This window comes from Zalophus californianus, chromosome 9 (assembly GCF_009762305.2).
Source record: "Zalophus californianus isolate mZalCal1 chromosome 9, mZalCal1.pri.v2, whole genome shotgun sequence".
Taxonomy (NCBI): Eukaryota; Metazoa; Chordata; class Mammalia; order Carnivora; family Otariidae; genus Zalophus; species Zalophus californianus.
Genome location: NC_045603.1, coordinates 72,862,209 through 72,888,848, shown reverse-complemented (window position 1 = coordinate 72,888,848; position 26,640 = coordinate 72,862,209). Strand labels below are relative to the sequence as shown.

The window sequence follows — 26,640 nt, the reverse complement described above, 5'->3', positions numbered from 1 at the left end:
TCTGCAGTCACTGGAATGACAGAAATGGGGATGTTTTTAAGATGGCTTAGACTTATTTTTATTTACCATCTCATATGGCTCGAACAGGAATTGGGCTCTGTAGCATTTTACAAGCCATCTAACATTCAAGGCCTTACGTAGCCAAAAGTTCCTTTGCTATCACACCAGGCCTGCTTCCTTCTCAGCTTATTACCATTAACAACAATAACCAATATGTGTTCTACACAGCATATGTCATCTTTGGCTAATCACCCCATAATATTATTGATTGAAGTGAGCATTTGTAGCCTAAGAGAGAAAATATTGAGTTCCTACAAATTCTGTGATATTGGAACTCATAAGTAGCAGAAAGAAACTAGACTGTTTAAAGCCAACAGATTCTATTAAGCCATAATTATTAAATGTTCTTTAGGGGCATTAACCTTCATGTTGTTATAACATGAAATAAAGATGACCATTGTTAATGAAATGGCCGATGAAATAATGATGTGGAACTGAGACCCAGAGTTGCAGAGCTGTTTACAACTAACTGTGGGTTTGGGGTAGGGGTGCTATTGTAGAATCACTATAACATGTTGTTTTTATAGTATAAGGTCATATTTATCTTTTTTTTCTCCTTTGCAATGTGGTGAGGTCAGTGTTTACAGCCTGTTCCATACAACATTTCCAGACATCAAGTTAAGTTTCAAATGTCACTGGGATGGGTACACATATTTTTGAACATGCAGCCTTAACACATTAAAAAATTCTGCAGGGTAAAAAAAGTATATATATTTTCCAGAATTCTTAACCTATAAGTCCTCCTTTTGCTCTTCATGTAAAAATGTAGTTAACAGTTATTTTTAGAGGACTTAAATATGTATGTGCAAAAACCTAGGGGTTATGGGAGATACAAATTAATTGAGATAGCCCTTTTCTCTGAGTTTTTAATTTAATAAAGGATTAATTCCTTTGTTCATTCATGTGTACTCAGTGTAGGTACTGTGAAAGCAATGACCAGAAGAAAACAAGATAGATTGATCCCTAGTTACATAAAACTCATGGTTTAGTAGGAGCTACCATAAAGAGAATACAGAATATCATGATTGAATTATTTATAGAGAGTTAAAATATATCACTTTTGGCTAGGATGCTCAGGTAAGGCTTTCTGGCAGGTATACTTAAAAATATTACAAGTCATTGTGAAATAAATGCTGTCTTCATTTTTGAGCAGAATGGATATAAGAGGGGTAGAAACCAAAAGAAATACTTAAGATTGCAAAAATCGTCATGATTCTCTATCCCTCCCTATAGTCACAACTGGTACATTATAATGTTGCATGTTCTTCAGTTAAGAGGTGGAATCTATTTCTTTATCCTTGCAATTTGGGTAGGTGGCATGAGTTGATTTTGCCTATAAAATCTAGCAGATGTGACTTTGTGTCAGTTCTGAGCCTAGACTCAAGAGGGCTTGCATACTTATGCTTTCTTAAAAGGATGCTCAGCTGTGTTGGAAAATTCTGGGCAAGCCAGCTGAAGAATGAGAGACCACATAGAAGAGAGATGAGCCATCTCAGCTGAGGCTGTCTTGGAAAGCTATCACCCCACCCATCCAGTAGCTGACCTCATGCATTAGTGAGCTCAGCAATAACCCAGGAACCACCCATCTGGGCACAGTCTGAATTGTCAGCCCACCAAATTATGAGCTAAATAAATACTTGTGGATGTGAAACCCCTGCATTTTGGGTTGTTTTTTACATAGCTGATGTAGCATAGTTAATAAGTAAAAGTGCACGTAGATGGGATTTGGTGGCTGGGTGTTAGACATTGGGGAGGGTATGTGCTATGGTGAGCACTGTGAATTGTGTAAGACTGATGAATCACAGACCTGTACCCCTGAAACAAATAATACATTATATGTTAAAAGATAAGGGAAAAATGAAGGGGGGGGGTAGTCAGAGGGGGAAGACGAACCATGAGAGACTATGGACTCTGAGAAACAAACTGAGGGTTCTAGAGGGGAGGGGGGTGGGGGGATGGGTTAGCCTGGTGATGGGTATTAAGGAGGGCATGTACTGAATGGAGTACTGGGTATTATACGCAAACAATGAATCATGAAACATTACATCAAAAACTAATGATGTATGGTGACTGACAAAATAAAATTTAAAAAGTCCATGTAGGGAAGAATGTTTTAATTACCAAGCTCTCAATACCATTTGTATGGTATACATACTTTTGGAAATTTTTTTAGCAAGCCAGTTTTATTTTCTGTGGTGAATTCCGATGGCAAATTTCTTGTGGCAAATATGGAGTTTGGATTTCTAATATGCACGGATTATGTAGCTCTCCAAAAAGTTTGTATCAAATTAATAGGAAACAGCGTGTATCCAGTTTCACTAAAACAGCGTGTTGTAATTTTTTAATATCTTTGCTTATATGTTTTGATTTTGGGGGGGCACTTTGCTAAGTAAAAGTGATATTAAGGTTTTCTTCAGTTTATATCTTGGTATCACTTACAAGGATAATTTGTGGTCAGAAATAAGAATCACCAGAGGGAATCAGTGAGGCCCTTGCTTTCCTATAGTTAAATAATACAGTGAGGAAGAAAGAATGTGAGATTTAGAGTCCAAGCAACTATATTTGCTCAGAAAATACAATTTGCTTGATTTTTTTTGGATTATATTTTCTCAACTTTTTTCTTGCTTCCCCAAAACTAAGAGATAATCTTTAAAATTCAGCTATTTTTTTTTGTAATGAAATGAAAGCCACATGAAGGAAGTCTAATTTGTGTTATCTGAGTAAACTATTTTTAAAACTAGTGTATCTTGAGTTTGAGTAGTCATTTCATGAACAAAAGTATTCCTTCTTAAATGTATCTTTAATTTTAGAAAGGATTTCAGGTTTTCTTAACATTTCTGTATCTCTGGAAAAAGTATTTTCTTATGCCTTTAGAGTTTTTACTAAATTTAAATCCCTCTTATTCTACATTCTAAATGGATTTTGAAATTCTCATGGGTTGATGTCCTTAGCTTATGTAGTACCTACCATAATCCCGGGGACATCCAAGCATATCAGTAGAATTCAAGTAGCCTGGTCATCATCTTACCAGGGAATATGATGAGAGTGTTTTTTTGCTGAGGAGAATCAGTATTACTGAGACTAGAATTTTATTGCATGATTAATTTAACAGGGCTTGGTACATGGCTGGATATAGAGGTGGCAGACAGTACAGTGATTATTAATGCTTTATCTGTTTTTAAAATTTTATTTGAGAGAGTGTGGGGGAGGGGAGCGAAGGGAGAGGGACAAGCAGACTACACCGATCGTGCCTGATGCGGGGCTCGACCCCAGGACCCTGCGATCATGACCTGAGCTGAGATCGAGAGTCCGACAACGAACCGAACCGCCCAGGCGCCCCTCATGTTGTCTGATTTAAGCCAGCTTGATGGCTTTTTTTTAAAGGGTTATAAAATAATTTGTTAATTAAATTAATAGTTCAGTTAATTTATTTGTATACAGTGCATATTCTACAATTGCTTATTGATGATAGCAAGGTTATGTGACTGTGAACTATTTTTGAGATGTGGCATATTGATTTTTAAAATTTTACTAAAAAAAATTTTTGTTCCAGTATAGTCAACATACAGTGTTACATTAGTTTCAGGAATACAATATAGGTAATTCAGCAGTTCTATACATTACCCAGTGCTCATCAAGATAAACATACACTTAATTCCCTTTACTTGTTTCACCTTTCCCCCACCCCCCCTCCGGTAACTATCGGTTTGTTCTCTATAGTTGAGTTTGTTTTTTGGTTTGTCTTGCTGCTGTTTATTTCTTAAATTCCACATATGAGTGAAATCATATGATATTTGTCTTTTTCTGACTTACTGCACTTAGCATTATACCCTTTAAAGTCTATCCATGTTTAGCAAACGGCAAGATTTCAGTCTTTTTCAGTGGCTGAATAATATTCCATTATATGTATATACCACTTCTTTATCCATTCATCTATGGATACTTAGGACCCTTGGGCTGCTTCCATAATTTGGCTGTTATAAATAATGCTGTAACAAATATAGGGGTGTATATATCTTTTCGAATTAGTGTTTTATATTTTTTGGGTAAGTACCTAGTGGTGCAATAACTGGATCATATGATAATTCTATTTTTAGTTTTTTTGAGGAGCCTCCATACTGTTTTCCACAATGGCCACACCAGTTTTCATTCCTACCCACAGGGCATGATGGTTCTTTTCTCCACATCCTTGCCAACACTTGTTTTTTGTGTTTTTTTTTATTTTAGCCATTCTGACAGGTGTGAGGTGATGCCTTATTGTGATTTTGATTTGCATTTCCCTGATGATGAATGATGTTGAGCATCTTTTCATGTGTCTGTTGGCCATCTGTATGTCTTTTTTCGGGAAATGCCTGTTTATGTCTTCTGCCCAATTTTAATTGTATTATTTGGTTTTTCTGGTGTTGAGTTGTATAAATTCTTTATGTATTTTGGATACCAACCCTTTATTGGATTTGTCATTGCAGATATTTTCTTCCATTCAGTAGATTGTCTGTTAGTTTTTTAAATTGATTCCTTTGTTGTGCAGAACCTTTTTATTTTGATTAAGTCCCAATAGTTTATTTTGCTTTTGTTTCCCTTGCCTAAGGAGATATATCTAGAAAAATGTTGCTTTGGCCAGTGTCATAGGGATTACTACCTCTTCTCTCTCTTCTACGATTTTTATGGTTTCAGGTCTCACATTCAGGTCTTTAATCTATTTTGAATTTATATTTGTATATGGTGTAAGAAAGTGGTCCAGTTTCATTCTTTTTGCATTTAGCTGTCCAGTTTAACATCATTTTTTGAAGAAAGTTTTTTTTTTTTCTATTGCATATTCTTCCTTCCTTTGTGGAAGATTAATTGACCTTATCAGTATGGGTTTATTTCTGGGCTCTTTATCCTGTTTAGGATAGACTTATGTGTCTGTTTTTGTGCTACTACTATACTCTCTGGATTACTACAGCTTTGTAGTATAACTTGAAATCTGGAATTGTGATACCTCCAGTTGCGTTCTTTTTCAAGACTGCTTTGGCTATTTGGGGTTTTCTGTGGTACCATACAAATTTTAGGATTGTTCTAGTTCTATGAAAAATGCTGTTGGTATTTTGATAGGAATTGCATCAAATCTGTAGATTGCTTTGGGTAGTATGGACATTTTAACAATATTCTTCTAATCCATGAGTATAGAGTATCTTTCCATATGTTTGTATTGTCTTCAATTTCTTTCATCAGGATTTTATAGTTTTCAGAGTACAGGTCTTTCACCCCTTGAGTTAAGTTTATTCCTAGGTATTTTATTATTTTTTATACAACTGTAAATGGGATTGTTTTCTTCATTTCTCTTTCAGCTGCTTCATTATTAGTGTATAGACATGCAATAGATTGGGACACCTGGGTGGCTCAGTCATTTAAGTGTCTGCCTTTGGCTCAGGTCATGATCGCAGGGTGCTGGGATCGAGTCGCACACTGGGCTCCTTGCTCAGCGGGGAGCCTGCTTCTCCCTCTGCCTGCTGCTTCCCTTGCTTATGCGTGCACATGCTCTCGCTCGCTCTCTGACAAATACATAAATAAAATCTTTATTTTATTTTAAATCCTCCTGGTTTCATTGATCTGTTTTATTAAGTATCTATTTTTTTTTCTGCTCTAATCTTTATTTTTGCCTTCCTTCTACTGGTTTTGGTTTTTTTGTTCTTTTTCTAACTCCTTTAGGGATATGGCTAGGTTCTTGGAGATTTTTCTTCTTGCGGTTGTCTGTACTGCTATAAACTTCCTTCATACAGCTTTTGCTGCATCCCAAAGATTTTGGATTATTGCTTTTTCATTTTCATTTGTCTCCATATAGTTTTTTGATTTCCTCTTTGATTTTTTGATTAATCCATTCATTGTTTAGTAACATGTTATTTAACCTCCATGATTTTTTGTTGTGGTTGATTTTTATTTTCATAGTGTTGTGGTTAGATAAGATGCATGGTATGATTTCGATCTCTTTGAATTTGTTGAGACTTTATTTGTGGCCTAATAAGGGATCTCCTAAGGAGAATGTTCCATGTGCACTTGAAAAGAATATATATTCTGCTGTTTTAGGATGGAATGTCCTGAATATATGTTAGATAATCTGTTCCAGTGTGTCATTCAAAGCCACTGTTTCCTTGTATTTCCATTTAGATGATCCTTCCAGTGATTTAAGTGGGGTGTTAAAGTCCCTCCTATTATTGTATTACTATCAGTTACTTCCCTTTTGTTTGTTATTAACTGCTTTATGTATTTGGGTGCTCCCATGTTTGGTGCATTAATATTTATAATTGTTATATCTTCTTGTTGGACTATCCCCTGTCCTTCTTTGTGTCTTATTGTTACAGTCTTTGGTTTGAAGTCTTTTTTATCTGATATAAGTATTGCTACTTGGGCCTTTTTTCACATCTGTTTGCATGTTAAATTCTTCTCCATCCCTTCACTTTCAATCTGCATATGTCTCTGGGTCCAAAATGAGACTCTTGTAGGCAGCATATAGATGGGTCTTGCTTTTTTATCCATTCCGTCACCCTATGTCTTTTGATTGGAGCCTTTCTTTCTTTCTTTCTTTCTTTCTTTCTTTCTTTCTTTCTTCTTTCTTTCTTTTTCTTTCTTTCTCTCTTTCTTTCTTTTTCTTTCTTTCTTTCTCTTTCTTTCTTTCTTTCTCTTTCTTTCTTTCTTTCTTTCTTTTTCTCTTTTCTTCTTTTCTTTTTTCTTTTCTTCTTTTCTTTCTTTCTTTCTTTCTCTTTCTTTCTTTCTTTCTTTGAGAGAGAGAGAGAAACCGCATGAGAGGGGAGAAAGTCAGAGGGAGAAGCAGGCTCCCCGCTGAGCCAGGAGCCTGATGTGGGAGTTGATCCCAGGACTCTGGGATCATGACCTGAGCCGAAGGCAGTTGCTTAACCAACTGAGCTACCCAGGTGCCCTGGAGTGTTTTTTTCTTTTAGCATTTTGAATATATCATGCTACTGCTTTCAGGCATGTGAAGTTTCTGCTGAAATATTAGCTGATAACTTTATGGGATTTCCCTTGCAAGCAACTATTTTCTCTTTCTCCTTTTAAAATTCTTTATCACTACTTTTTACCATTTTAACTACTGTGTGTCTTGGTGTGGACCTCCTTGGGTTGGTTTTGCTGGGGACTCTCTCTGCCTCCTGGATCTGGATTTCTGTTTCCTTCCCCAGATTTGGGAAGATTTCAGCTATTTCTTCAAATAAATTTTCTGCCGCCTTTTCTCTCTTTTCTCCTTCTGAGGTCCCTGTAATGAGAATGTTATTACGCTTGATCGTGTCTCTGAGTTCCCTAAGTCTGTTTTCATTTTGTATCATTTTTTCCCCTCACCTGTTCAGTTGGGTTGCTTTCATTAGTCTGCCCTCCAGGTCGCTGATTTGTTTTTCTGCTTTCTCAAGTCTATTCCTCTTTAGTGTATTTTTAATTTCAGTTGTTGATTTCTTCATCTCTGTTTCTTTTTTGTTTTCTGTCTTGTTGTAAAGAGTCTCACTGAGGTTCTCTGCTCATCTCAAGTCCAGTGAGTATCTTTATGATCATTATTTTAAATTCTCTATCAAGCATATTATTTACCTATGTTTTGCTAGGTGTCTTGCTGTGGTTTTGTCCTGTTCTTTCATTTGGGACATATTGCTCTGTCTCCTCATTTATTCTAAGTATCCTTGTCTGTTTCTTTGTTTTAGGAAAGTCAGCTATGTCTCCTGCTCTTGAAAGTAGTGGCCTTATGAAGAGGTCTTCTACTGCCCTGTCATGCAGTGTCTCCTGTTCACTAGAACCTGGCACTTCAGGGATGTCTCCCGTATGTGTTGTGCATGCCCTGCTGTTGTGGCTGAGCTGATGTTGCCTTCAGTTTAGTCATCTGTAGCGGCTCTCTTTGCTTATTGTGGGGAGTGTTTGGTTCCTGTGCTGTTAGCGGGCCAGTCTGGGCCCCCTTGGGCTTGAGTTGTGTCAGACCAGGTGTTTGCCATGGATGCAGTAGCACTGAACTGCAGGCCTCTTTTTGTTTTGTCCCCTGAGAGGCTTTTGTTGGTGGGTTCAACTTGTAGTCAGACTAGTTGTCTGCCCCCAGCTCTGCTGGAGCCACAGTCTGACTGGTGTGTGTAGTTCTCCTTCCTTCTCTCTGGGGCAGGAATCATTCTGGAGTGGTACTGGCCCCTGTTGGGGCTGCTTGCACACTGCCAGGCTTGTGGCATTGCTTTAGGTGGATCAGGCCAGGAGTGTATTAAAGGGGGCGGATCCACACAAGCTGTCAGCAAAGTTTATGCTGGTCTCCTATGGGAGGAGATCTGGAGGGGGGGCATGTCTGCAGGAGAATGTAGGGTGGGGCTCATTTTTACCAAGTTAGTTAGCTAGTGTTGGTAGGTTGGGAGGCAGGGGAGGGAAGTGGCTCATTTGTTGTCTGCTCTCCCTCCCCCTGCCTCCCCAAGTCTCCCAAGGATCCCTGCACCTACAGTGCGTGCTCTGAAATTAGTAAACAAATTTCCCTCCTGTATACCCTAGGGGATTTTCAAGCTGCTGCTTCTATGCCGTATCTCTGTCTTGTTTGTTGTGCTGTCTCCTTAAGAACAGGGACTCAGTTTCCTCTTGCCCTTCCAGGTCTCCCTGAGCTGAGCCCACTGATTTTTAAAGTTCCAGGTTTTAAGTCCTGCTGGTTGTAAGAACTCACTCGTCAGCCTCTCTGGTTTTTAGAGCCAAATGTTATGGGGATTCTTTCGCCTGTGGAATCCCTGGTGTGAATCTGTTTCACTCCCCTTTCTGCACCTGTGGTGTCCCTCCCTCCATTGGACAGTGTGGAGGTACCGTTTAGCTCTGACTGTATTTCTGTCCTCACTGCCCTCTTTGATGTGGCCTCTTCTCTTCATTTAGTTGTGGAGAGTTCTGTCTTTATGTTGTTTTCTGGGTTATTTACACTGATGTGAGTGTTATCTGGTTGTATCTGTGGGATGAGGTGAGCTTAGGATCCTCCTACTCGACCATCTTCCCCAGAAGTCTGGATGGCCTTTTTAGAAAGGCCAGTTTGTCAGGTTCCTCTCTATAGTTAAACACCTTTTCGCCCCCCCCCTATTTATGGAGGGAGGAAGAGGTCATGTAACTGCCAGTTATACATGGTATGTTTGTTAAGTATGTTGATAATGAACTCTACTGTCTAGCAACTTGAAGGCTTTCCTGCTGGCACTTGCAGGTTCCTTGAGACTTCAGATTAAACCTTAGAAATAAAGGTAATTTGTTTATTTTTTGGTTTCTAACGGTACAGCTGCCTTGGAGCTCTGGGACTTGCTCGTGGTGAACACCTCTGACAAGACTTCAGTGTCTTCTGGTCACTTGCCCAGTTATTCCTTCTGGTAGGAAAAAGGCTTCTTAAAGCACATAGAAAGGTATTGTGTCTACCTCACCTGGAGTTTTTAAAATGGTATTTTACAAAGTTGAGGAAGCTTACTAGGTTTCCAGTCCTGTATGTAAGGGGCTTGGAAGGTCATCCTCCATCCTGACAACGAGTAAAAAGGTGAACAGATTGAAAACAAACAACTCTTCCACATGAAAAGTGAGGTCACAGGGCAAATCACTGCCCCCACAATTGGAGAAGACACAGAGAATCACAATTTACCTAAGCAGAAAATCAAGAGCAGAAACATTTATGGGAACCAGTGTCAAGGTAGGAAACCTAAACTAATTGATGGATTGCTGGAGGCTCAATGTAGACAAGTCTGAGAGCCAAAAATTCCAGAAGGGTGTAGTCATAGTGAGGCTTCCTTACACTTTTTTGAGTTTTATTTCTAAGACCTCTACCAGGTTCTAATAGTGAAGATTGGAGAAAAATTATCTGAGGCGCCTGGCAGGAGGAGGGGAAAAGGAATCAATTTAAATAGGCCAGAGCAAGCTATTCTTTTTTTTTTTTTAAGATTCATTTATCAGAGAGAGGGAGAGAGAACAAGCAGGAGAAGCAGCAGGCAGAGGGAGAGGCGGGATCCCCGCTGAGCAAGGAGCCCAATGCAGGACGCGATCCCAGGACTCTGGGATCATGACCTGAGCCGAAGGCAGATGCCCAACCGACTGAGCCACCCAGGTGTCCCACAAGCTATTCTTAACAAGGCCTGCCCTCAAGAGAAAGTATGTTACCAGAGCCCAACTTGGTTGGGCTTTATCAGAGTCTAATTGATGTGGGGGAAAGGAACTACCCAACTCCAGCTCCTTCTAGACATCCTGTCCACCGAAGGGGAAGAAAAAACTGAAAGTTTTTTGTGAAGTTTATATCCCAGGGGCACAGGCTCATTCAGACTGAGATCTACTGGTAGGATTATGGAACAATACCTCTCCTCCCACACCTTACCACATCACTGAAGGCCTATTTACTGGCCTATTTACCTTTTACCTACTACATCATATCCAGGTTTCAACAAAAAATTCCAAATATACTAAAAGGAAAAAAAAATGTTTGAGGAGACAGCAAACATCAGAACCAGATTCAGATATAGTAAGGATGTTGAAATTACCAGATTGAGACTTTAAACAACTATGACCAATATATTAAAGACTCTAATGGGGGTGCTTGGGTGGCTCAGTCGGTTAATCTGCCTTCAGCTCAGGTCATGATCCCAGGGCCTGGGATTGAGCCCCACATTGGAGCCTGCTTCTCTCTTTCCTCTGCCTGCTGCTTCCCCTGCTTGTGCTTGCTCTCTGTCAAATAAATAAATAAATAAATATATTTTTTAAGACTCTAATGGAAAAAGTAGACAACATGAAAGAGCAGATGGGTGATGTAAGCAGAGAGATGGAAATTCTAAGAATAAAACATGCTAGAGATAAACAATGTAACAGTAACAAACATGCCTTTGATGGATTCATTAGTAGACCAGACATAGCTCAGGAAATAATCTCTGAACTTGATGGTATGTCAGTAGAAACTCTTAAAAAGCAAAGAGAAAAAAGATTTTTAAAAATTGCATAGACTATCCAAGAACTGTGGGATAAATACAAAAGTTGTAAGGGGAATACTAGAATGATAAGAAAGAGAAAGGAATAGAAGAAATACTGCAAGTCATAAGGACTGAGAATTTCCCCAAATTGATGTCTGATAACAAACCCAGGATTTAGGAAGCTCACATAAATGCCAAAAAAAACCCCATTAAAACCAAAACCACCACCACAACAAAAAAAAAAAACCACAACTACACCCAGGCATGTCATATTCAAACTGTGGAAAATGAAAGATGAAAAAATCTTGAAGCTGGAGGAAAAAAACCCACCTTACTTAAAGAGCAAAGATGAGTATTACACCTGACTTCTCAAAAACCCAAGTAAGCAAGAAGAGAGTGGAGTGAAATATTTGAAATGTTGAGAGAAAAAACCCCCCACCACCCTTGAATTCTGGATCCTGCAAAATTATCCTTCTAAAGTGATAAAAGACTTTTCTCAGACAAAAATTGAGGGAATTTGTTGCCAGTTAGACCTGTGTAAGCAATGTTAAAACAAGAAAAGTTCTTCAGAGATAAAGTGATACAGGTCAGAAACTTGGATCTGCATAAAGAAAAGAAGAGCATTAGAGAAGGAATGAGTGTATAGGAAAAGCTTTTATTTTTCCTATTCTTAGTTGATTGAACAGATAAGTTTGTTTAAAATGATAGCAAATGCAACTGTGTGCAATGTATAGCTTATGTAAAAGTGAAATGAATGACACCAGTGACATAAGGGACAGGAGAATTAGGAATATCTGACTCTTCTAATCTGTGAAAGAGTATAGTATTATTTGAAAGTGGACTTGAATTAGTTATATATGTACGTTGCAGACTCTAGGGCAACGACTGAAAAAAGTAAAGTATAGTTGATATACTAAGAAAAGAGAGGAATGGAATCATATAATATGCTTAGTAATAACCACAAAAAATGGAAAAAGCAGAAAACAAAAATAGGAATAGAGAACAAAGACAACAAATAGAAAACAGTAACAAATAACAGTAGATATTTCATCACCCTAAATGTCAGTGGTCTAAATATACCAATAAAAAACAAATTGTCAGTGGATCAAAAACAAGACCCAACCATATGTTATCTTTAAGAAACCCACTTTAAATATAAAGGCACATGCAGATTAAAAGTAAAGGGATGGAGAAAGATATACCATGCTAACAATCAAAAGAAAGTTGGAATAGTTACATGAATTTCAGACAGAGCAGACTTCAGAGCAAGGAAGCTTATTAGGATTCTATGGGTTAATTTATAAATGTAAATTTGGGCATATTTTGGAAATTACTGATCATTTTAGACTTTAAATTCCAACCTTTTCACATTTACCTCTAAATGTTATTGTCAGTTTTATCCAGTAGTTATGTTTTAGTTTCTAAGTCCATAACCAGTGACCCTGCAGGAAAAAAAAAGTACAAAAATTTTCGGGTAGAAGCAGTTATAAAATTTTCCATGATAAAGTTCATTGTAAAAAAGAAAATTAATAGTACTTGTTAAAAATGACTGGCACAAACTGACCTTTCTGTTCTACTTAAGTTACTTTACTTCCTGTGACTCAATTATTTCTTCATCCATACCTTAAGGGTAGTAATGCTACTTTTGATACAGTGTTTCCTGAAGATAATGTGTATAAAGTATATAGCATATAAGTGTGTTTTTATTCCATAAAAAGAATGTAGAAATACAATATTATAAAAGATGCAAATTTCACCCCAACCTTGCTATCCTAATTAGATTTTCTCCTCCTCTAATAGGAATAAGAAACCAAACTTATCATCCAGATGTGTTTATGTGAATATACATGTCTTCATATAGCATATGGAATTGGCTTTTTAATTAAAACAGCTTTGCTATACAGAGATTGATTTATGAAACATGCTGATATTGGCCTGGTACCATGGTATCATTTTAATCATTTTTTTCCAGCCCAGTTAAAACTTCCCACTACTCCTTTGTAGGCCACAGGAGCACCTGAGATGCATGCATCCATTTATTCTTTAAATATTTAGTGAGCACATACTATATGCTAGGCACTATATGAGGTGGAGAGTCAGTAGTGAATATTGCAAAGTCCCTGCTTTCATGCAGTGTATATTCTCATGGGAGAAACAGACAAGAACTAAAAAATAATTTTCAAATAGTGATAAATACTAGGAAACTAAAATAAGTTTACATGATATTGGGGAGGAAAGGAGTGATTAAATTGAATAGTTAAGACAGGCTCTCAGAGGAGATGATTTTGAGCTGAAACCTGAATGACAAGAACGAATGAGACACAAAGAATAGGGCAACAGGGCGCCTGGGTGGCTCAGTTGGTTAAGTGACTGCCTTCGGCTCAGGTCATGATCCTAGAGTCCCAGGATCAAGTCCCGCATCAGGCTCCCTGCTCGGCAGGGAGTCTGCTTCTCCCTCTCACCCTCCCCCCCTCTCATGTGCTCTCTCTCAAATAAATAAAATCTTTAAAAAAAAAAAAAGAATAGGCCAACAAGCATGCCAGGCAGATGTAACACCACATGCTAAGCCTCTGAGGTAGAAATGACTTAGCTTTATGAATTCCTAAGTAACTTGCATATAAATCCACTCAGTCCAGTTTATTATTCACTAGATGAGCTCACCCTTTGAAAGAAAATGCAGCGGATTCCTTTTTAATGTGATGATTTAAAAAATCATATGTAGTGGTTCCACTATTGTGTGCCTAAGAATCATCTAGAGAGTTTAAGATACAGTTCCCTGATCTAAAAAAGCTGAACTTGTGAAAACAGTAGAATGATGGTTACCAGAGACTGGGGGGTGGGGTGTTGGGGAGATGTTGTTTAAGGGTACAGACTTGGAACTAGTAGACAAGTCCTGGAAGCTAATGCACAGCATAGAGATTAGAGACAATAGTATTGTATTAATAAACTTTAGAGTTGCTAAGAGACCAGATTGTTGCCACAAAAAAGAAAGGATAATTATGTGATGTGGTAGAGGTATTAGCTAACACTATGGTGGTAAACATTTTGCAATATGTGCATCAAATCAATGCATTGTATACCTTATACAGTGTTATATGTCAATTATATTTCAATTAAAAATATATATAGTTTCCTGGACTATATCCCCAGATATTCTGATTCAGTAGGTCAGGTGAGGCACACAGATTTGCATTTGTAACAAACTCACAGATGATGCCAGTGCTTCTAGTTTGAGGACCATGCTTTGAGAACCACCGTTCTAACAGATCTGTTTTGGGTTTAGTATCCATTTGCTAGAAGTGAACCATGTCTATTTCCTTTCATGTAAAAAATTAATTTGCTCTGCATGCTGCTCATCATGCAGTTTTTGTAAGTGTAGTGGAAAAGCGTATGAAATATTAAAGGTAAAAATAGTATCAATGTTTCATGTTGAAATCATAGCTTAATTTCAATATAGTCACTTAGTGAAGGGTTAATGTTATTTTTCATTTGGAATTTTTTTTAAAGATTTATTTATTAGAGAGAGCGCATGAGCACACAGGTATGGGGAGGGAGAGAATCTTCAAGCAGACTCCCGGCTGAGTGAGGAGCCTGATGTGGGCTCCATCTTATAGGACCCATGAGATCAAGACCTGAGCCAAGATCAAGAGTTGGACGTTCAACTGACTGAGCCACTCAGGTGCTGCCACCCCTTTTCCCCTTTTTAGAGCATTTGGAGAGAATTTTGAAAATTATTTTTTTTAATGCTAAAAGGAATTTAAATGATAGGTTACCGAGATATTCTAAAATTATTTTTGTTTCTTGACTCAGAGATCACATACAGAGAAATTGTGTATTAAATCCTGTTAATCTGGAGACTGTTAGAAGGTTGTGCTTTTCATTGTGCCATTCAGGAGGATGCTCAAGGGAAAGGGGTGGAGAAGGGAAAAGGAACATCAGGCTAGTCAGCCATATCAGCGCAAACCATTCTGGTCAGCAGGAGCTTGGCTGCTGCCGTCATACACTCTATATGACATATGTCAAGCCCGTGTGCTCCTGCCCCTAGTAGTTGTTCTCAGGAATTTATAAACACATTGCTTGTGCTTTGGACAGTGCGACCTTAGCAGCATCAGGGTTAGCATGTGAAGGATGACAGAACAGCCAACAGTTACCCAGCACTTACTACGTGCTACTGCTCTAAGTGTTTTAGATGATTAATGTAACCCCCATAACAAATATATGAGGTAGATGGTAACATCTCTACCTTATAGACAGGAATTGAGGCAAAGAGTAAGTCAGTAATTTAGGTTACCAGGGAGTAAGTAGAAAAGCTGGGATTCAACGCTGGCAATTTGTACTCATTCTGATTCCTTAAACAATGTACTATGTAGTGCTTCATATTTGGAAAAAAAATCTCCAAAGATCTTTAGAATTTTTGTCTATAGACCAGGTTAAAATGAGGTATCTGATTCTTCCTCTGCATACCTTTTAAGTAATAACGAACACAGGAATTCCACAATGTTTATTTTGTAATCTTTCTGCCTAGGTCTGACCAGAAGACATTCCAAATGATGACGGGGAGAGGAAGACTATTGGTGTAGTCCACACAGAGAGAAGTCCTGTACTACTTCCTAGTTTGTGATCTTGGGCAAGTCATCAAAATGTTCTGAACTTAAGTTTAGTACCCATAAAAGCACTACAATGTTTACCCCACAGGACTGGATAGTTAAATGAAGACTTTGACCACTGATGCAAATATGTACTGCAATATTTAGGTGTCCTGGTGAGTAGACCCTTTATGCATAATTTATGGGATTTTCTTTGGGTCATTCTGACTGTAGGATTTTTTATCTTAGTTGCTGGCATCAGAATCCTTGATTAAATGCAACTCCATTTTTTTTTTAAGCAGGAGAAAATAAAATTTAATTTTGTGTGCATGGAGAAGCCACCTAGACATGAGACCCCCGTATTATAAGCCTTTGGACAAGTGGATCTAGTGTCTTTATGGGATCTCCTCAGGCTGTTTCTACAGTTGGGCTCAGGATGGCACACCCTAACTACAGAGATAAGTCTAACAGTTGCCCAGATCAAACAGTAGATAATTTCTTGCCAATAAAAACTACAGTTAGGGCAAAATGACAATGGAGAGCAATAGAGTTCCAAAAGGAACTGTCAGCAGGTCATCCAGCAGGTATTCTGTGTTTATTTACAAAGCAAATACAGTTCTTGTCAACCCAACATAATGGCTTATGTCACACCCGGTTTATTATTTATTTGAGAGAGAGTGCACACAAGCGGGGAGGACAGCAGAGGGAGAAGCAGGCTTCCCACTGAGCAGGGAGCCTGATGTGGGGCTCGATCCCAGGACCCTGGGATCATGACCTGAGCCGAAGGCAGACACTTAACTGAATGAGCCACCCAAGTGCCCCAGTGTCACACCTGGTTTTGACAACAACCAGAAATATTTCAAGGGTTCCTAAAGCACTTCATTTCAAAGTTTTATATTTACTATTTAGAATAATTCCTTGGAACAATTTTTAGGTATTATATATTTATTTTTAAAGATAGTTGAGTTTACCCATTATCAAAAGATAAAATATCATTAAAATGAGGACTGCATAAATATATAGAGATAACTAATTTTTGTAGATGCCTTTCCTGGGTAACCTAGATCCAAAATCAAAGGAAGAGAAATAGAGAAAATACAAAAGTGCAAAGGAGATAAATGACTAATGAATTGTCATAACTTTTATTTATTTTCATTTACAGTTCTGGCACTGACACTTTTTTTAAAAAAAGATTTTAGTTTTATGTAAAGATTGAACTTCAATAAAATAACTTAAAAAATTTACATATACATCACTAAATTTCCATAAAATATACAATACTTTTGATACAGCTATAGGCTAGAATGACTTTGAAGGAAATGATACATATTCATAATTTTTAAGAGATATCCCATGTCACATGTAAGAATAAATATTTATATTGAATTTTCCAAGACGCGAAATATTAAATACTATAACATGCACTCAAATTAAAATATACATTTTGAAATACATATTTTAAAAGCATAAAACTTTTGATTTAATCTAGATGTACATTAGAGCTTCTAAATAGAAATTTGAACATTTATTACAAATAAAGATACTATAACATCAAATGAGATACAGTCCAAAAGCTGCTAGGAACCAGTTTGGACATGTAGAATATAAAGTTCTACTTTGGCTAGAGTTTAAGTCTCATTTTTTTTTAACCTTCAAATGAGATGGAATGATGTTAATTTTACTAAAATTGTAAAACTTCACAAAATATCGGTGTTTAGGTACTTGTAAGCTGCATTCCTTTTTCTCATACGGACATGACAAAAATCAAACACATGAATTTAACTGTGAAATAAATATATGAATATTACTACTAAATGAAAGTAGTTATTGAACATTTCATAGACCAAATCACTCAAGTGCAAGACTGCTTTATACATATAAAGATTTATAGGAATTACACCGTTTTACACTCACAGGCAAATTAAGAGGATAAAATTCTCTCATGTACTTAACATCATTGACACTCTTACAAAATAGCTCTTTAATGATTATTGGCACACAAATATTTCCCTCTCTAAAAGAAAACGTAAAAGAGAGTTGGTAGCAGTTAGCTATTTGGCATTTTAAAATGATTGCTATTTCCAGACAACAATATTTCTCACCTAGAAGAACTGAATGTACTGATAATTGTACATTGCTACCACCTGATCACTTCATCAAATCAGCTTAACACTTCTGTACATGAGGCTAAGAAAATTGATAAGTGACAGAAAACAGGACATTAAAAATACTCCAGAGAAGAATTCTAAGTTTTTTCATAGGCAGCTATACATTTTATCCAATATTTAATAGATTTTGCTGTAAAGCACATGTTATGAATTCTCTGCCATGGGCCTGCTAGGTCATGGTTTTATTTGCAGTTAGTAAGAAGATATAAACTGAAAACTTGTTGCAACAAGCTGTATATGTGAAAGCTATAAGGTGCTTAGTATAATTTGAGATTTTATAACCAGGAGAGTGGTCAAAACAAAACTGATTATAACAAAAATCTCATTAATTGTTCTTAATTACTATGCCGATAAAACAATCCTTCCACTCCCCCTAATTGCATGACAATATTTCTAAACTGTATTAGTGTCATTAAGTTGTGAGACTTTCTTAGATAAGATATAGATAGTATTTTTTCAGAATATTCTCCCCCTAGAATCTGTGATTACAATACATTCCAATTTTACTTCCCAATATAAAACAAAAGGGTAAATTGTCAGTTTACATTTTTCCTGTTCATTCTTCCTCTAGATTATGGATTTTGAAATGATAGTAAGCAACTTCTAAGTTTTTTGCTTTAATGGAATTCTCATTTTAGAGTGAATAATTAAAAAAATATTTAGATTCTTATATACTAAAATCTAGCTCACTGGTAAAATTATGAAAAAGCACTTGACAGCATTACGGAAGTATTACCTTTTAAATTTAGTTTTGATTTAGATCTTTTACAAATACATTAAAAATCATGTTTTGGGTAATTAATGACTAAGGTGCAACAGTCAAAATTATTAGGAATGTTTGTATTGAAGAAAACTATTAATACCAAATCTTTAAAATTTATCTGACATCACATTCAGCCCTATGTGTTCAGATGCAGATGAAGGGTTATATTCTCTTTAGTCTATGGTAGATCTCATCAGCCACCAAGCTAAGCCTCAAATAGGGGTTATGACTTTCTTTACTACGTGCTCCTAAAACATAATATGTCTCTATTGAATGTGCAGCATGCTTAGAAGGAAACCTTAATTTCAGTTAAAAGCATGGTGCTTAATCTGTTTTAATATGGTAGTTCAAATCATACCATATATAAATTGTCCTACAAAATATATATTTGATGATATTTCAAATGGAATGTTTTCAAGTTGATAGTGGTAGCCAAAGATGCTGAGAACTTAAAAGGTACATAATATAAAAAAACCTGCAAAATTCAAATGTTTAATTTTTTAATATACTATAAAGGTTCACCAAATCTAAAAATAATACTCTAATTGTATAAGGTTTCTTTTTAAGTAGTTGTTTTTTAAAAAATTATAAATAATCTTTATACTGTGCCACTCTTTCTTGTACTTCAAAGATAAGGAATATTGTCTTTATCACTATATAAATAACAAATAGTCCTTTAAAGGAGGGGTTGAGGAGATTAGGGGAGGAGAACTGTGGCTAATTTTCCCTGTTATTCTGTGCATTTATGGATATAAAGTTGAATATACCGTTTGCTTATGTCAGGGAGAACAGGCCATGTTCTGTTTTAGGAAATAATAAAAGTCCAGTTGCTCCTTTAATAAAGTTACTGTGCATTCAGCCCAGCTGAGTACAGAAGCATATAGTTAAGGCTATGTATGTAATAAAGAGAAGAATCAAGGCAATTATTTGGATAAATCAGAAAAATACATTTTTAGAGAGCACTTTATTGGTCTAAATATTTTTTCTTCCCATCATATTCTGATTTTACCACATAATAGCTCATTTTCCACTTCACTTTACTTGTGTGAAGTATTACACAGATAAGAAATTTTTATGGGATAAGAAATATCAATAATTTTCTCTATTAAGTCACATCTGCTTTTCTGGGGGAAAATCAGTATTAATATCCCCTTAGAAATCGCACCTAATTCAGGGAAAAAAACTCTCTCAAATTTTTTTTATTGTATGAAACGATCAAAAGGAGAAAACTTTTTTTTTTTTTTTTTTGGCTGAAGGATTTTTAGGCCAGTAAAGTGACAGTTCAAGTACTTATCATACCCCCGGTGGCTATGAGAACAAACCTCCTTGGCTACATTCTCAGTTTTGATAATAGTGATAGGAATAAGCCAGACTTCAAGCAAAGAACAAAACATCTTGGAGACTGGCAGAAACACACATTGAATTTAGAGATAGCCATCTTTTCACTCCAAAGAGTACCTTATTAGAGATTTAGAGCCATATTAAAATCCATCAAGCTTATATATTCCTATCTGGCCACAGATAATTCATTCATATTTTCACTGGAACTAGCAAGTAATTTTGTATATTCTGTATAGTTCTTAAGAGCAAAAATTAGAGTTCATTGATGAATGAGCATAAAAACCAATGAACACTTTGAGAAGACACTGTAGAAATGTATGCTATATTAGAACCATTAATCTGTTCCAATGGAAAACCCTAATTTTTAGACAAGAAGGAAAAAAATCCAAGCCAAGTATGAGAAAAAGGAAAGACCCACAGACAAATCTGTATCTTTTTTGATAAAATTCTGAAGGAAAATGAGAAAAGGGTGTGCAAAATAAAAATGAGTTTATGTTCTTAAAGAAAACACTAGTACAGTTCTCTTAAGAGTTAATAAAAAGCTAAGGAAAAAATAAGTCGCCCTATTTAATTAAACAAAATATCAATAACAGGATTATCTGTCACTGATTTTCTTTCTTTCTTTTTTGTTTCAGGAATTATTTGATTAAAAGAATGGGAAAAATAGTCTGCTAGCAGCTATTTATATTAAAACAAACGAAGGCACAAATAGGACTCCAGAGGCGATGAGTGAAGGCGTGGTGAGTATCAGGTGATTTTGGCATGAACAGAAACCCTGAAATACAGTTGAAGATCTGGTGCTATTCTGTGTTTACAGTTGCATACCTAAGTGACTAACTCAAATCAGGGATCCATAAAAATGTTTTCTTTCTTACTTTCTAGCAATAAAATATACTTATCAAAACTTGCTAGCTTATCTGTGCAAATGGATACTTATCACCAATGCAAAAAATATACATGAAAATAAACCCTAAAAGACCTGCTTTTCATAATGTTCAAAAGGTCCTGTGCAGAGTCAGTTTCTGAAAAACTCTATGAAGATCTGATTTGGAGAGAGAGACCAAAATGTGGAATCCAAAGGGGGTAAGGACCACCGTGCCTCTGTGGGAGGCACTTCTGAATTTGTTGAAAGCTTAAATAGAATTTACTTTCTAATAGCTGATCACAGATAAGCTACTTGTCCTTAGGAAAATTTAGGGCCAATAAGGCCTTGTTTTGACAGAAAACACCCTTGGATCTTATTCCAGAATCCTTCTTCATAAGTATATCCTACATATACGATTAAGCTAGATTAGCACTGACTCTAATAATTATATATGGTTTTAGGAAAAAAGGATACCACTGAAGTCACTGGATACAATATTCATTTTAGACTACCTCAGGAAGGAATTACATACATTTGTTCAATAATTATTAGTTTAAAATATCTAAATATTGTTTTACATTTCTGCTTTTGAAAAAAAATGTCATCATGGTTGTATCTTCCTCCTAATCAAATATTCTAGAAGATGAGGTCATTCAAAACTAGACTGGAAAGATCCAGATTAAAAGCAGGGCATTGAGGTCACCAATTGCTGCTTTTGTCCCCCAGGTTTGTTTAAATACCTCAATATATCAGCAGCTGAAAATTATTCCACATCAGAAGCATCGTTGTCAGAAAGATGATAGTTACTTCCCTTCACCCGAATATATTCAATATATCTCCCTTCATCAGAATCTGAAGCGCCACATGTACATAACCTGTTATCAAAGAGTGATTCAATTTCCTCTAATTTTTTCCCTTTGGTCTCAGGAAGACAGCCATAGATGAAAAGGAGTCCCACACCAGCGAATCCAGCATAAAGGAAGAAGGCTCCTGCAACGGAAAAGAGTACATATTTGTACGTACAGTCCTAGGTTGGAAAGAGTTACTTGATTTTGACTTTTCTTTCTGGTCAATCATGTGTAACTGTGGTCTGACATAGAATCAAAAAATAACTACCAGCCTGCTTTACTGCTTTATTGTTCTAGCTCTGTGAACATAATACAATTTATCTTTCTTTCCTTTTTTTTTTTTCTAAAGATTTTATTCATTTATTTGACAGAGACATAGCGAGAGAGGGAACACAAGCAGGGGGAGTGGGAGAGGGAGAAGCAGGCTTCCCGCTGAGCAGGGAGCCCGATGCGGGGCTTGATCCCAGGACCCTGGGATCATGACCTGAGCCGAAGGCAGACGCTTAATGACTGAACCACCAGGCGCCCCCAATTTATCTTTCTAAGTTCAAGTCATGTAATGTCTAACTCAAGAAGAATGATAAACTGGGTTCAGACATAACTTCTGCTTTGAATCCCTCCTCACTTCCCTGGCTAGAGATCAGTGTTCTCTCCTATGTACTTTTACAGCACTTTGCTGAGACCCCCGTCATAATAAACAAGTATTATAATTAGGTGCATGAATTTATGTCTGTCTTGTCTACTAGACTGCAGGCATTTTGAGGGAGAAATTTCTCATCTTATATTTCTGAAACCACATACAGTGATGCCACTGAATTCATGACTCAGCTAAGTACATGGCAACTGTTATCTTTCCAGTCTTTCATGCCCAAAGTCTAGGAGTCAATCTTGACTTTCTTACTCTCCTGCCCAAAATCCAATCTGTCAGGAGATCCTCTTGGATCTACCTTCAAAATACCAAAAATGACCACTTTTCGCCATTCCACTGGCATCTCTAGTTTAAGGGCCATCCTCTCTCATCTGAACTATTGCAGGAGTCTTTTAACTAGTCCCCTTGTTCCTTTTCTTAGACCACTAAGGTCCCTTTTTGTTTTTGGTCCGTAGCACTTCTCACCATCTGACATACTATAAAGCTTATTAATTTGTTTTGTTTCCCTTGACTAGAATGTAAGTTCCGTGAGGTCAGAGAATTTTATTTTGCTGTAACACTATGCATGCCAATGCATCATTAATAAAAAGACCTAAGTAGTACCTGGTTGTGTTTTCTAAGTGTCAATGCAGCAAGCCTAGATGGATGAGATATATGTGACTTGTGTATATTCTCTACATATTTCCAAGATGGTCTTTCCTTTATAATCGAATTCTCAATTTAAATATAAGACCCTAACTACAGTGGAGTTCCTGCCTAATTTGAGGCCTTAAATCCAGATCATCGTGGTGAAGAAAGGTGACAAACTAATATAACAAATGACTGCAGAAAGGCTATCAGTTTGGGAGTTGGAAGATCTGGGTTTAAATCTTTCTGTCTGACTTCCAGTCATTTAACCTCCTCTCTGTGCCTCAGTTTCCATATCAAGGGAAAAAAAGATGGTTTCTCAGCTTCTATTTAATTTATAGTTCTATAAATTTTACAACCCAAATCAGGAGCAGGTAGAGAGATGGTTATGAGGTGCTTGAGAGGGAGATGTGCTCTTCTGTTTCAATGTCAAAACTGATCTCCTCAAGGGCTGAGTTGGCTTGTTTGTATTTGGGTTCCCAGTGCCTAGAATGGTACCTGACACACTGGAGGGTCTAGAAATAAACGTGCTCTTATTGACTGCCAGATGGAATACTCTGGGTAAACAAATTTGAAATAAAGTGCTGAACTAGACAACATAAAGACATATTTCAAAATTAAGCTTTAAGCAAAATTAATATTTCTCTGTTCTTTTGAATCATTACAGAATAGGAAAGACATTAGACTACTACTTTCTCTTTTTTTTGGAGAGAGAGCAGGCACATGTGTTAGTGGAGGGGCAGACGGTGAGGGAAGAGAATCTCAAGCGGATTCCCTGTTGAGTGTGGAGCCCAATGCAGGGCCCGATCCCATGACCCTGAGATCATGACCTGAGCCAAAACCATCGGACGTTCAACCAACCGAGTCACCCAGGTGCCCCAAAACTACTTTCTTAAAGACATGCCTATAAGCAACCATTTCAGGAATATCCACAGAAACATTTCTTGGGAAGGCTCAAGGAAAACTATGGAGGAAAAATGCTGCTGAACTGGCCACCTGGAAGAATCTGCTCTGGAATGAGGAGGAGTTATGAGAAAAGAAGTGAAAAAGAGGTAAATAATGAGATTTCGAGAAAACGACTAAATCGTAACATAGTTTGTTACATTAAATCATCAGAAGCCAAACAACTCTTAAGGAGCTGGGCTGGTATAAATCACATTCTCAGTTTAAAAACACAACTCCATTTACAAATGTAGGGGTCCCTTTATTTCATTTGTTTGGTTCATGTTCAACAGACCTGTTTTTTATGTCTTCTACTTGGTAAATAACCAGAAAACAGTACTAGGTCACCGGGGATGCATGACCGAGTGTTACAGTGAGAGGTGGGGATCATGGCTCTGCAGAGGGTGGATCAGAAAGTCAATCACAGAGTGATGCAGGCAGACTGTTGGGAGAGTTTCTTAAATTCTCGTGACCTGGTTTCCTCATCTGTCTAATGGGGAAAATAACTGCTGCCCTGCCCAACTGCAAAGAACAGAAATAATGTATGTTACATGCCTATTAGAATTCTGGAGGTTGGTTACCCAAAAAAGGGATAGCGTTATCAAATTCAACTAAATGATTAAGGAAGAAGGGTTGCTATTAGAATAGAATGACATTAGTAGGACTTAAAACTTGGGAAAGTTTTCATGAAAAAGGTGATACCGACAAGCTAGGTCTTGGAATAATGTGGGGATTTAGGGAAAAAAAAATGAAAGGAGATAAAGTACTATGTTTGATTACAGAGAAGTGAAATTTGTGGGAAGAGAAATGGGATCTTTAGCAGGAAGGGACAAAGAAAGGATGGTAATCATGATGATGATAACACAGAAAAAATAAGTGTAGATGGTAAAACATTTTAGACTAAATCAGGCTGCTAAACTCCAAAATCTCTACCAGAGCAAACTAGGTTTGGCTTTATAAAATATAATCATGTTTCACAATTTAGGAACAGTGGCATAAAGAAAAATAACAAATCAAATCTATCAGTGCTCAACCCCTACAGTTAAAAACAATTACATGGATTAAAGATTCTTAAAGGCGTGGCTTTTTGCTTGTGACCCAGATTCCCAAGCCAAACATCAAGAAAATCCTATTAAAATACAAGACCCTTTTATAGAATCTAAAGAACGCAAAGCAGGCAAATACCAAAACTTCCTAAGGGTGCCCCACTGGTGAGACCTGTGGTTCAGCCCCAGAGGCAGGGGCCAGCAGTAGGGGGGCTGTGACCTGCTCTAAGGGCCAGGTCAGTTATGTAAACTTACTTATTTCTCCTTGGAATGAAAGTGGAAAAAAAATAAAAAGTCTGTAATGAGTCTGTCAGGATTGTTAAGTGCATATATTCCTCAGCTTTATTCTGAAGAAAATAAATCTTATTAGAGTCCTATATTAAGTTTCAGATTTAACACAAATATTTAATTGAATTATACAGAATGAGGAATCAAAGATCATGTGTGACTGAATTTCAGTATCTCAGTACAGGAACTTTGATATAGTGCTTTCCAAGAGATCTATTTAGTAGATTTGGTATTTAGTACTCACAGTGCTATACATAAAATGGTACACTGGTGACAGTTTTTAGTAATAAACATTAGTGAATGGGGTCCAAGGCAGACCTTTCTAAGTGGTATAGTTTAGAAAATTTGAGGTCTTATGAAATAAGGAGGAAGTAAAAGACCTGCATATTTCAAGAGAAATACTTCATTATGGTATATGTTTGTTAAATCAGGAATAGAAACATTTATCTTACATAAATCACTAACATGTAGATTAAAATTCAAATCCAAAAACAGGGAAAAAACTTGACCTGAACTTAAATATTGTTCCACTACTAGCAAGCGATAGACCTAATGGACCAGTGTGCCGACTTAATAGAAGCTTGGCTTAATGCAAAGCAAAAAGCTGCTTCTAACTGGATATATATAGTTTTAAAATTATATTTTATTAAAATATTAAATTTAATATTTTATATTAAAAATATTTTGTATATATAAAAATGTTTATATTTATATATATTTAAATGGAAGTGCAGTTGACACAATTTACATTAGTTACAGGTGTGCAACATAGTGATTCCACAACTCTGTACCTTATGCTGTGCTCACAAGTATAGCTGCCATCTGTGACCATACAGCACTATTATAGTACCACTGACCATATGCCCTATGCTGTACTTTTCATCTCCCTGACTTACTCATTCCATTACTGAAAGCCTGTACCTCCTACCAATCATTTTGCCCATCTCCCCCTATTCCCCACCCCTCTGGCAACCGCCAGTTTGTTCTAACTGGATATTTCTGAAAGAAGCCTGGCTATGCCCTATTTAAATTTTACTTCTGTTGCCTCATGTTGTTTCGGGCAGCATATATTTGAGAGGAACTTTGGTAACAAAAGCCTTGCCTTGTAGACTTTTGGTCTATGACTTAATAAAAAATACTTTCTCAGGATGTTAATCTATATTTAGGTCTTTAAATATTTAAGAATTCTCCAAAACAAAAAATTAAGCATTATCAAGAATTAGCAAATGTGGGTAAATATTTATTGTGTAAAATTTATGTTCTCAAAAAGACTAGTTTCTGAATTCATGTAAAAAGCTTTAATTGCCAATGGGTTAAAACTGAATATACAAAATGCATATCCAGTTTCAAATGCCAGTGTATTAAGTTTTTTAATAAAATGTTTCTAAATTTCTAAATGTTCATTGGGAGAAACAAAGAGTTTTATAAAGATAATAAAAGTAAATACCAATACAGAATGTTCAGAAGAGAGAAGAGGAATAGATTTGTATAATGTTTCCTCATATTCAAAATTCTTCTGCATATTTATTCATTTGACAGACACT

General features: G+C 36.6%; 2 protein-coding genes across 22 annotated transcripts in view; one reads left to right on the top strand and one right to left on the bottom strand.

Moving 5' to 3' along the window:
* The window catches only part of C9H12orf40 (chromosome 9 C12orf40 homolog), a 228,712-nt gene that overhangs the window by 196,122 nt on the left and 5,950 nt on the right, over positions 1-26,640 (top strand). For 6 of the 21 annotated variants that reach the window (XR_003519748.1, XR_003519750.1, XR_003519744.1 and 3 more), the window contains 2 exons: positions 15,499-15,735; positions 20,467-20,571. Coding sequence is in view for 3 of the 21 variants with exons in the window: in XM_027592532.1 (XP_027448333.1) it covers positions 1,476-1,523 (48 nt within the window). In the remaining 18 variants the exon portion in view is untranslated. Of the gene's footprint in view, positions 1-1,475; positions 1,695-9,313; positions 9,435-15,498; positions 15,736-15,858; positions 15,938-20,466; positions 20,572-20,833; positions 20,915-21,623; positions 21,728-26,640 lie in introns of those variants that run through there. The other 15 variants (XR_003519742.1, XM_027592532.1, XM_027592537.1 and 12 more) reach the window with 7 other exon arrangements.
* The window catches only part of SLC2A13 (solute carrier family 2 member 13), a 375,990-nt gene continuing 370,341 nt past the window's right edge, over positions 20,992-26,640 (bottom strand). Inside the window, exon 10 of the mRNA XM_027592538.2 lies at positions 20,992-21,686. Coding sequence (XP_027448339.1) covers positions 21,460-21,686 — 227 coding nt within the window. The 3' untranslated portion in view covers positions 20,992-21,459. The remainder of the gene's footprint in view (positions 21,687-26,640) is intronic.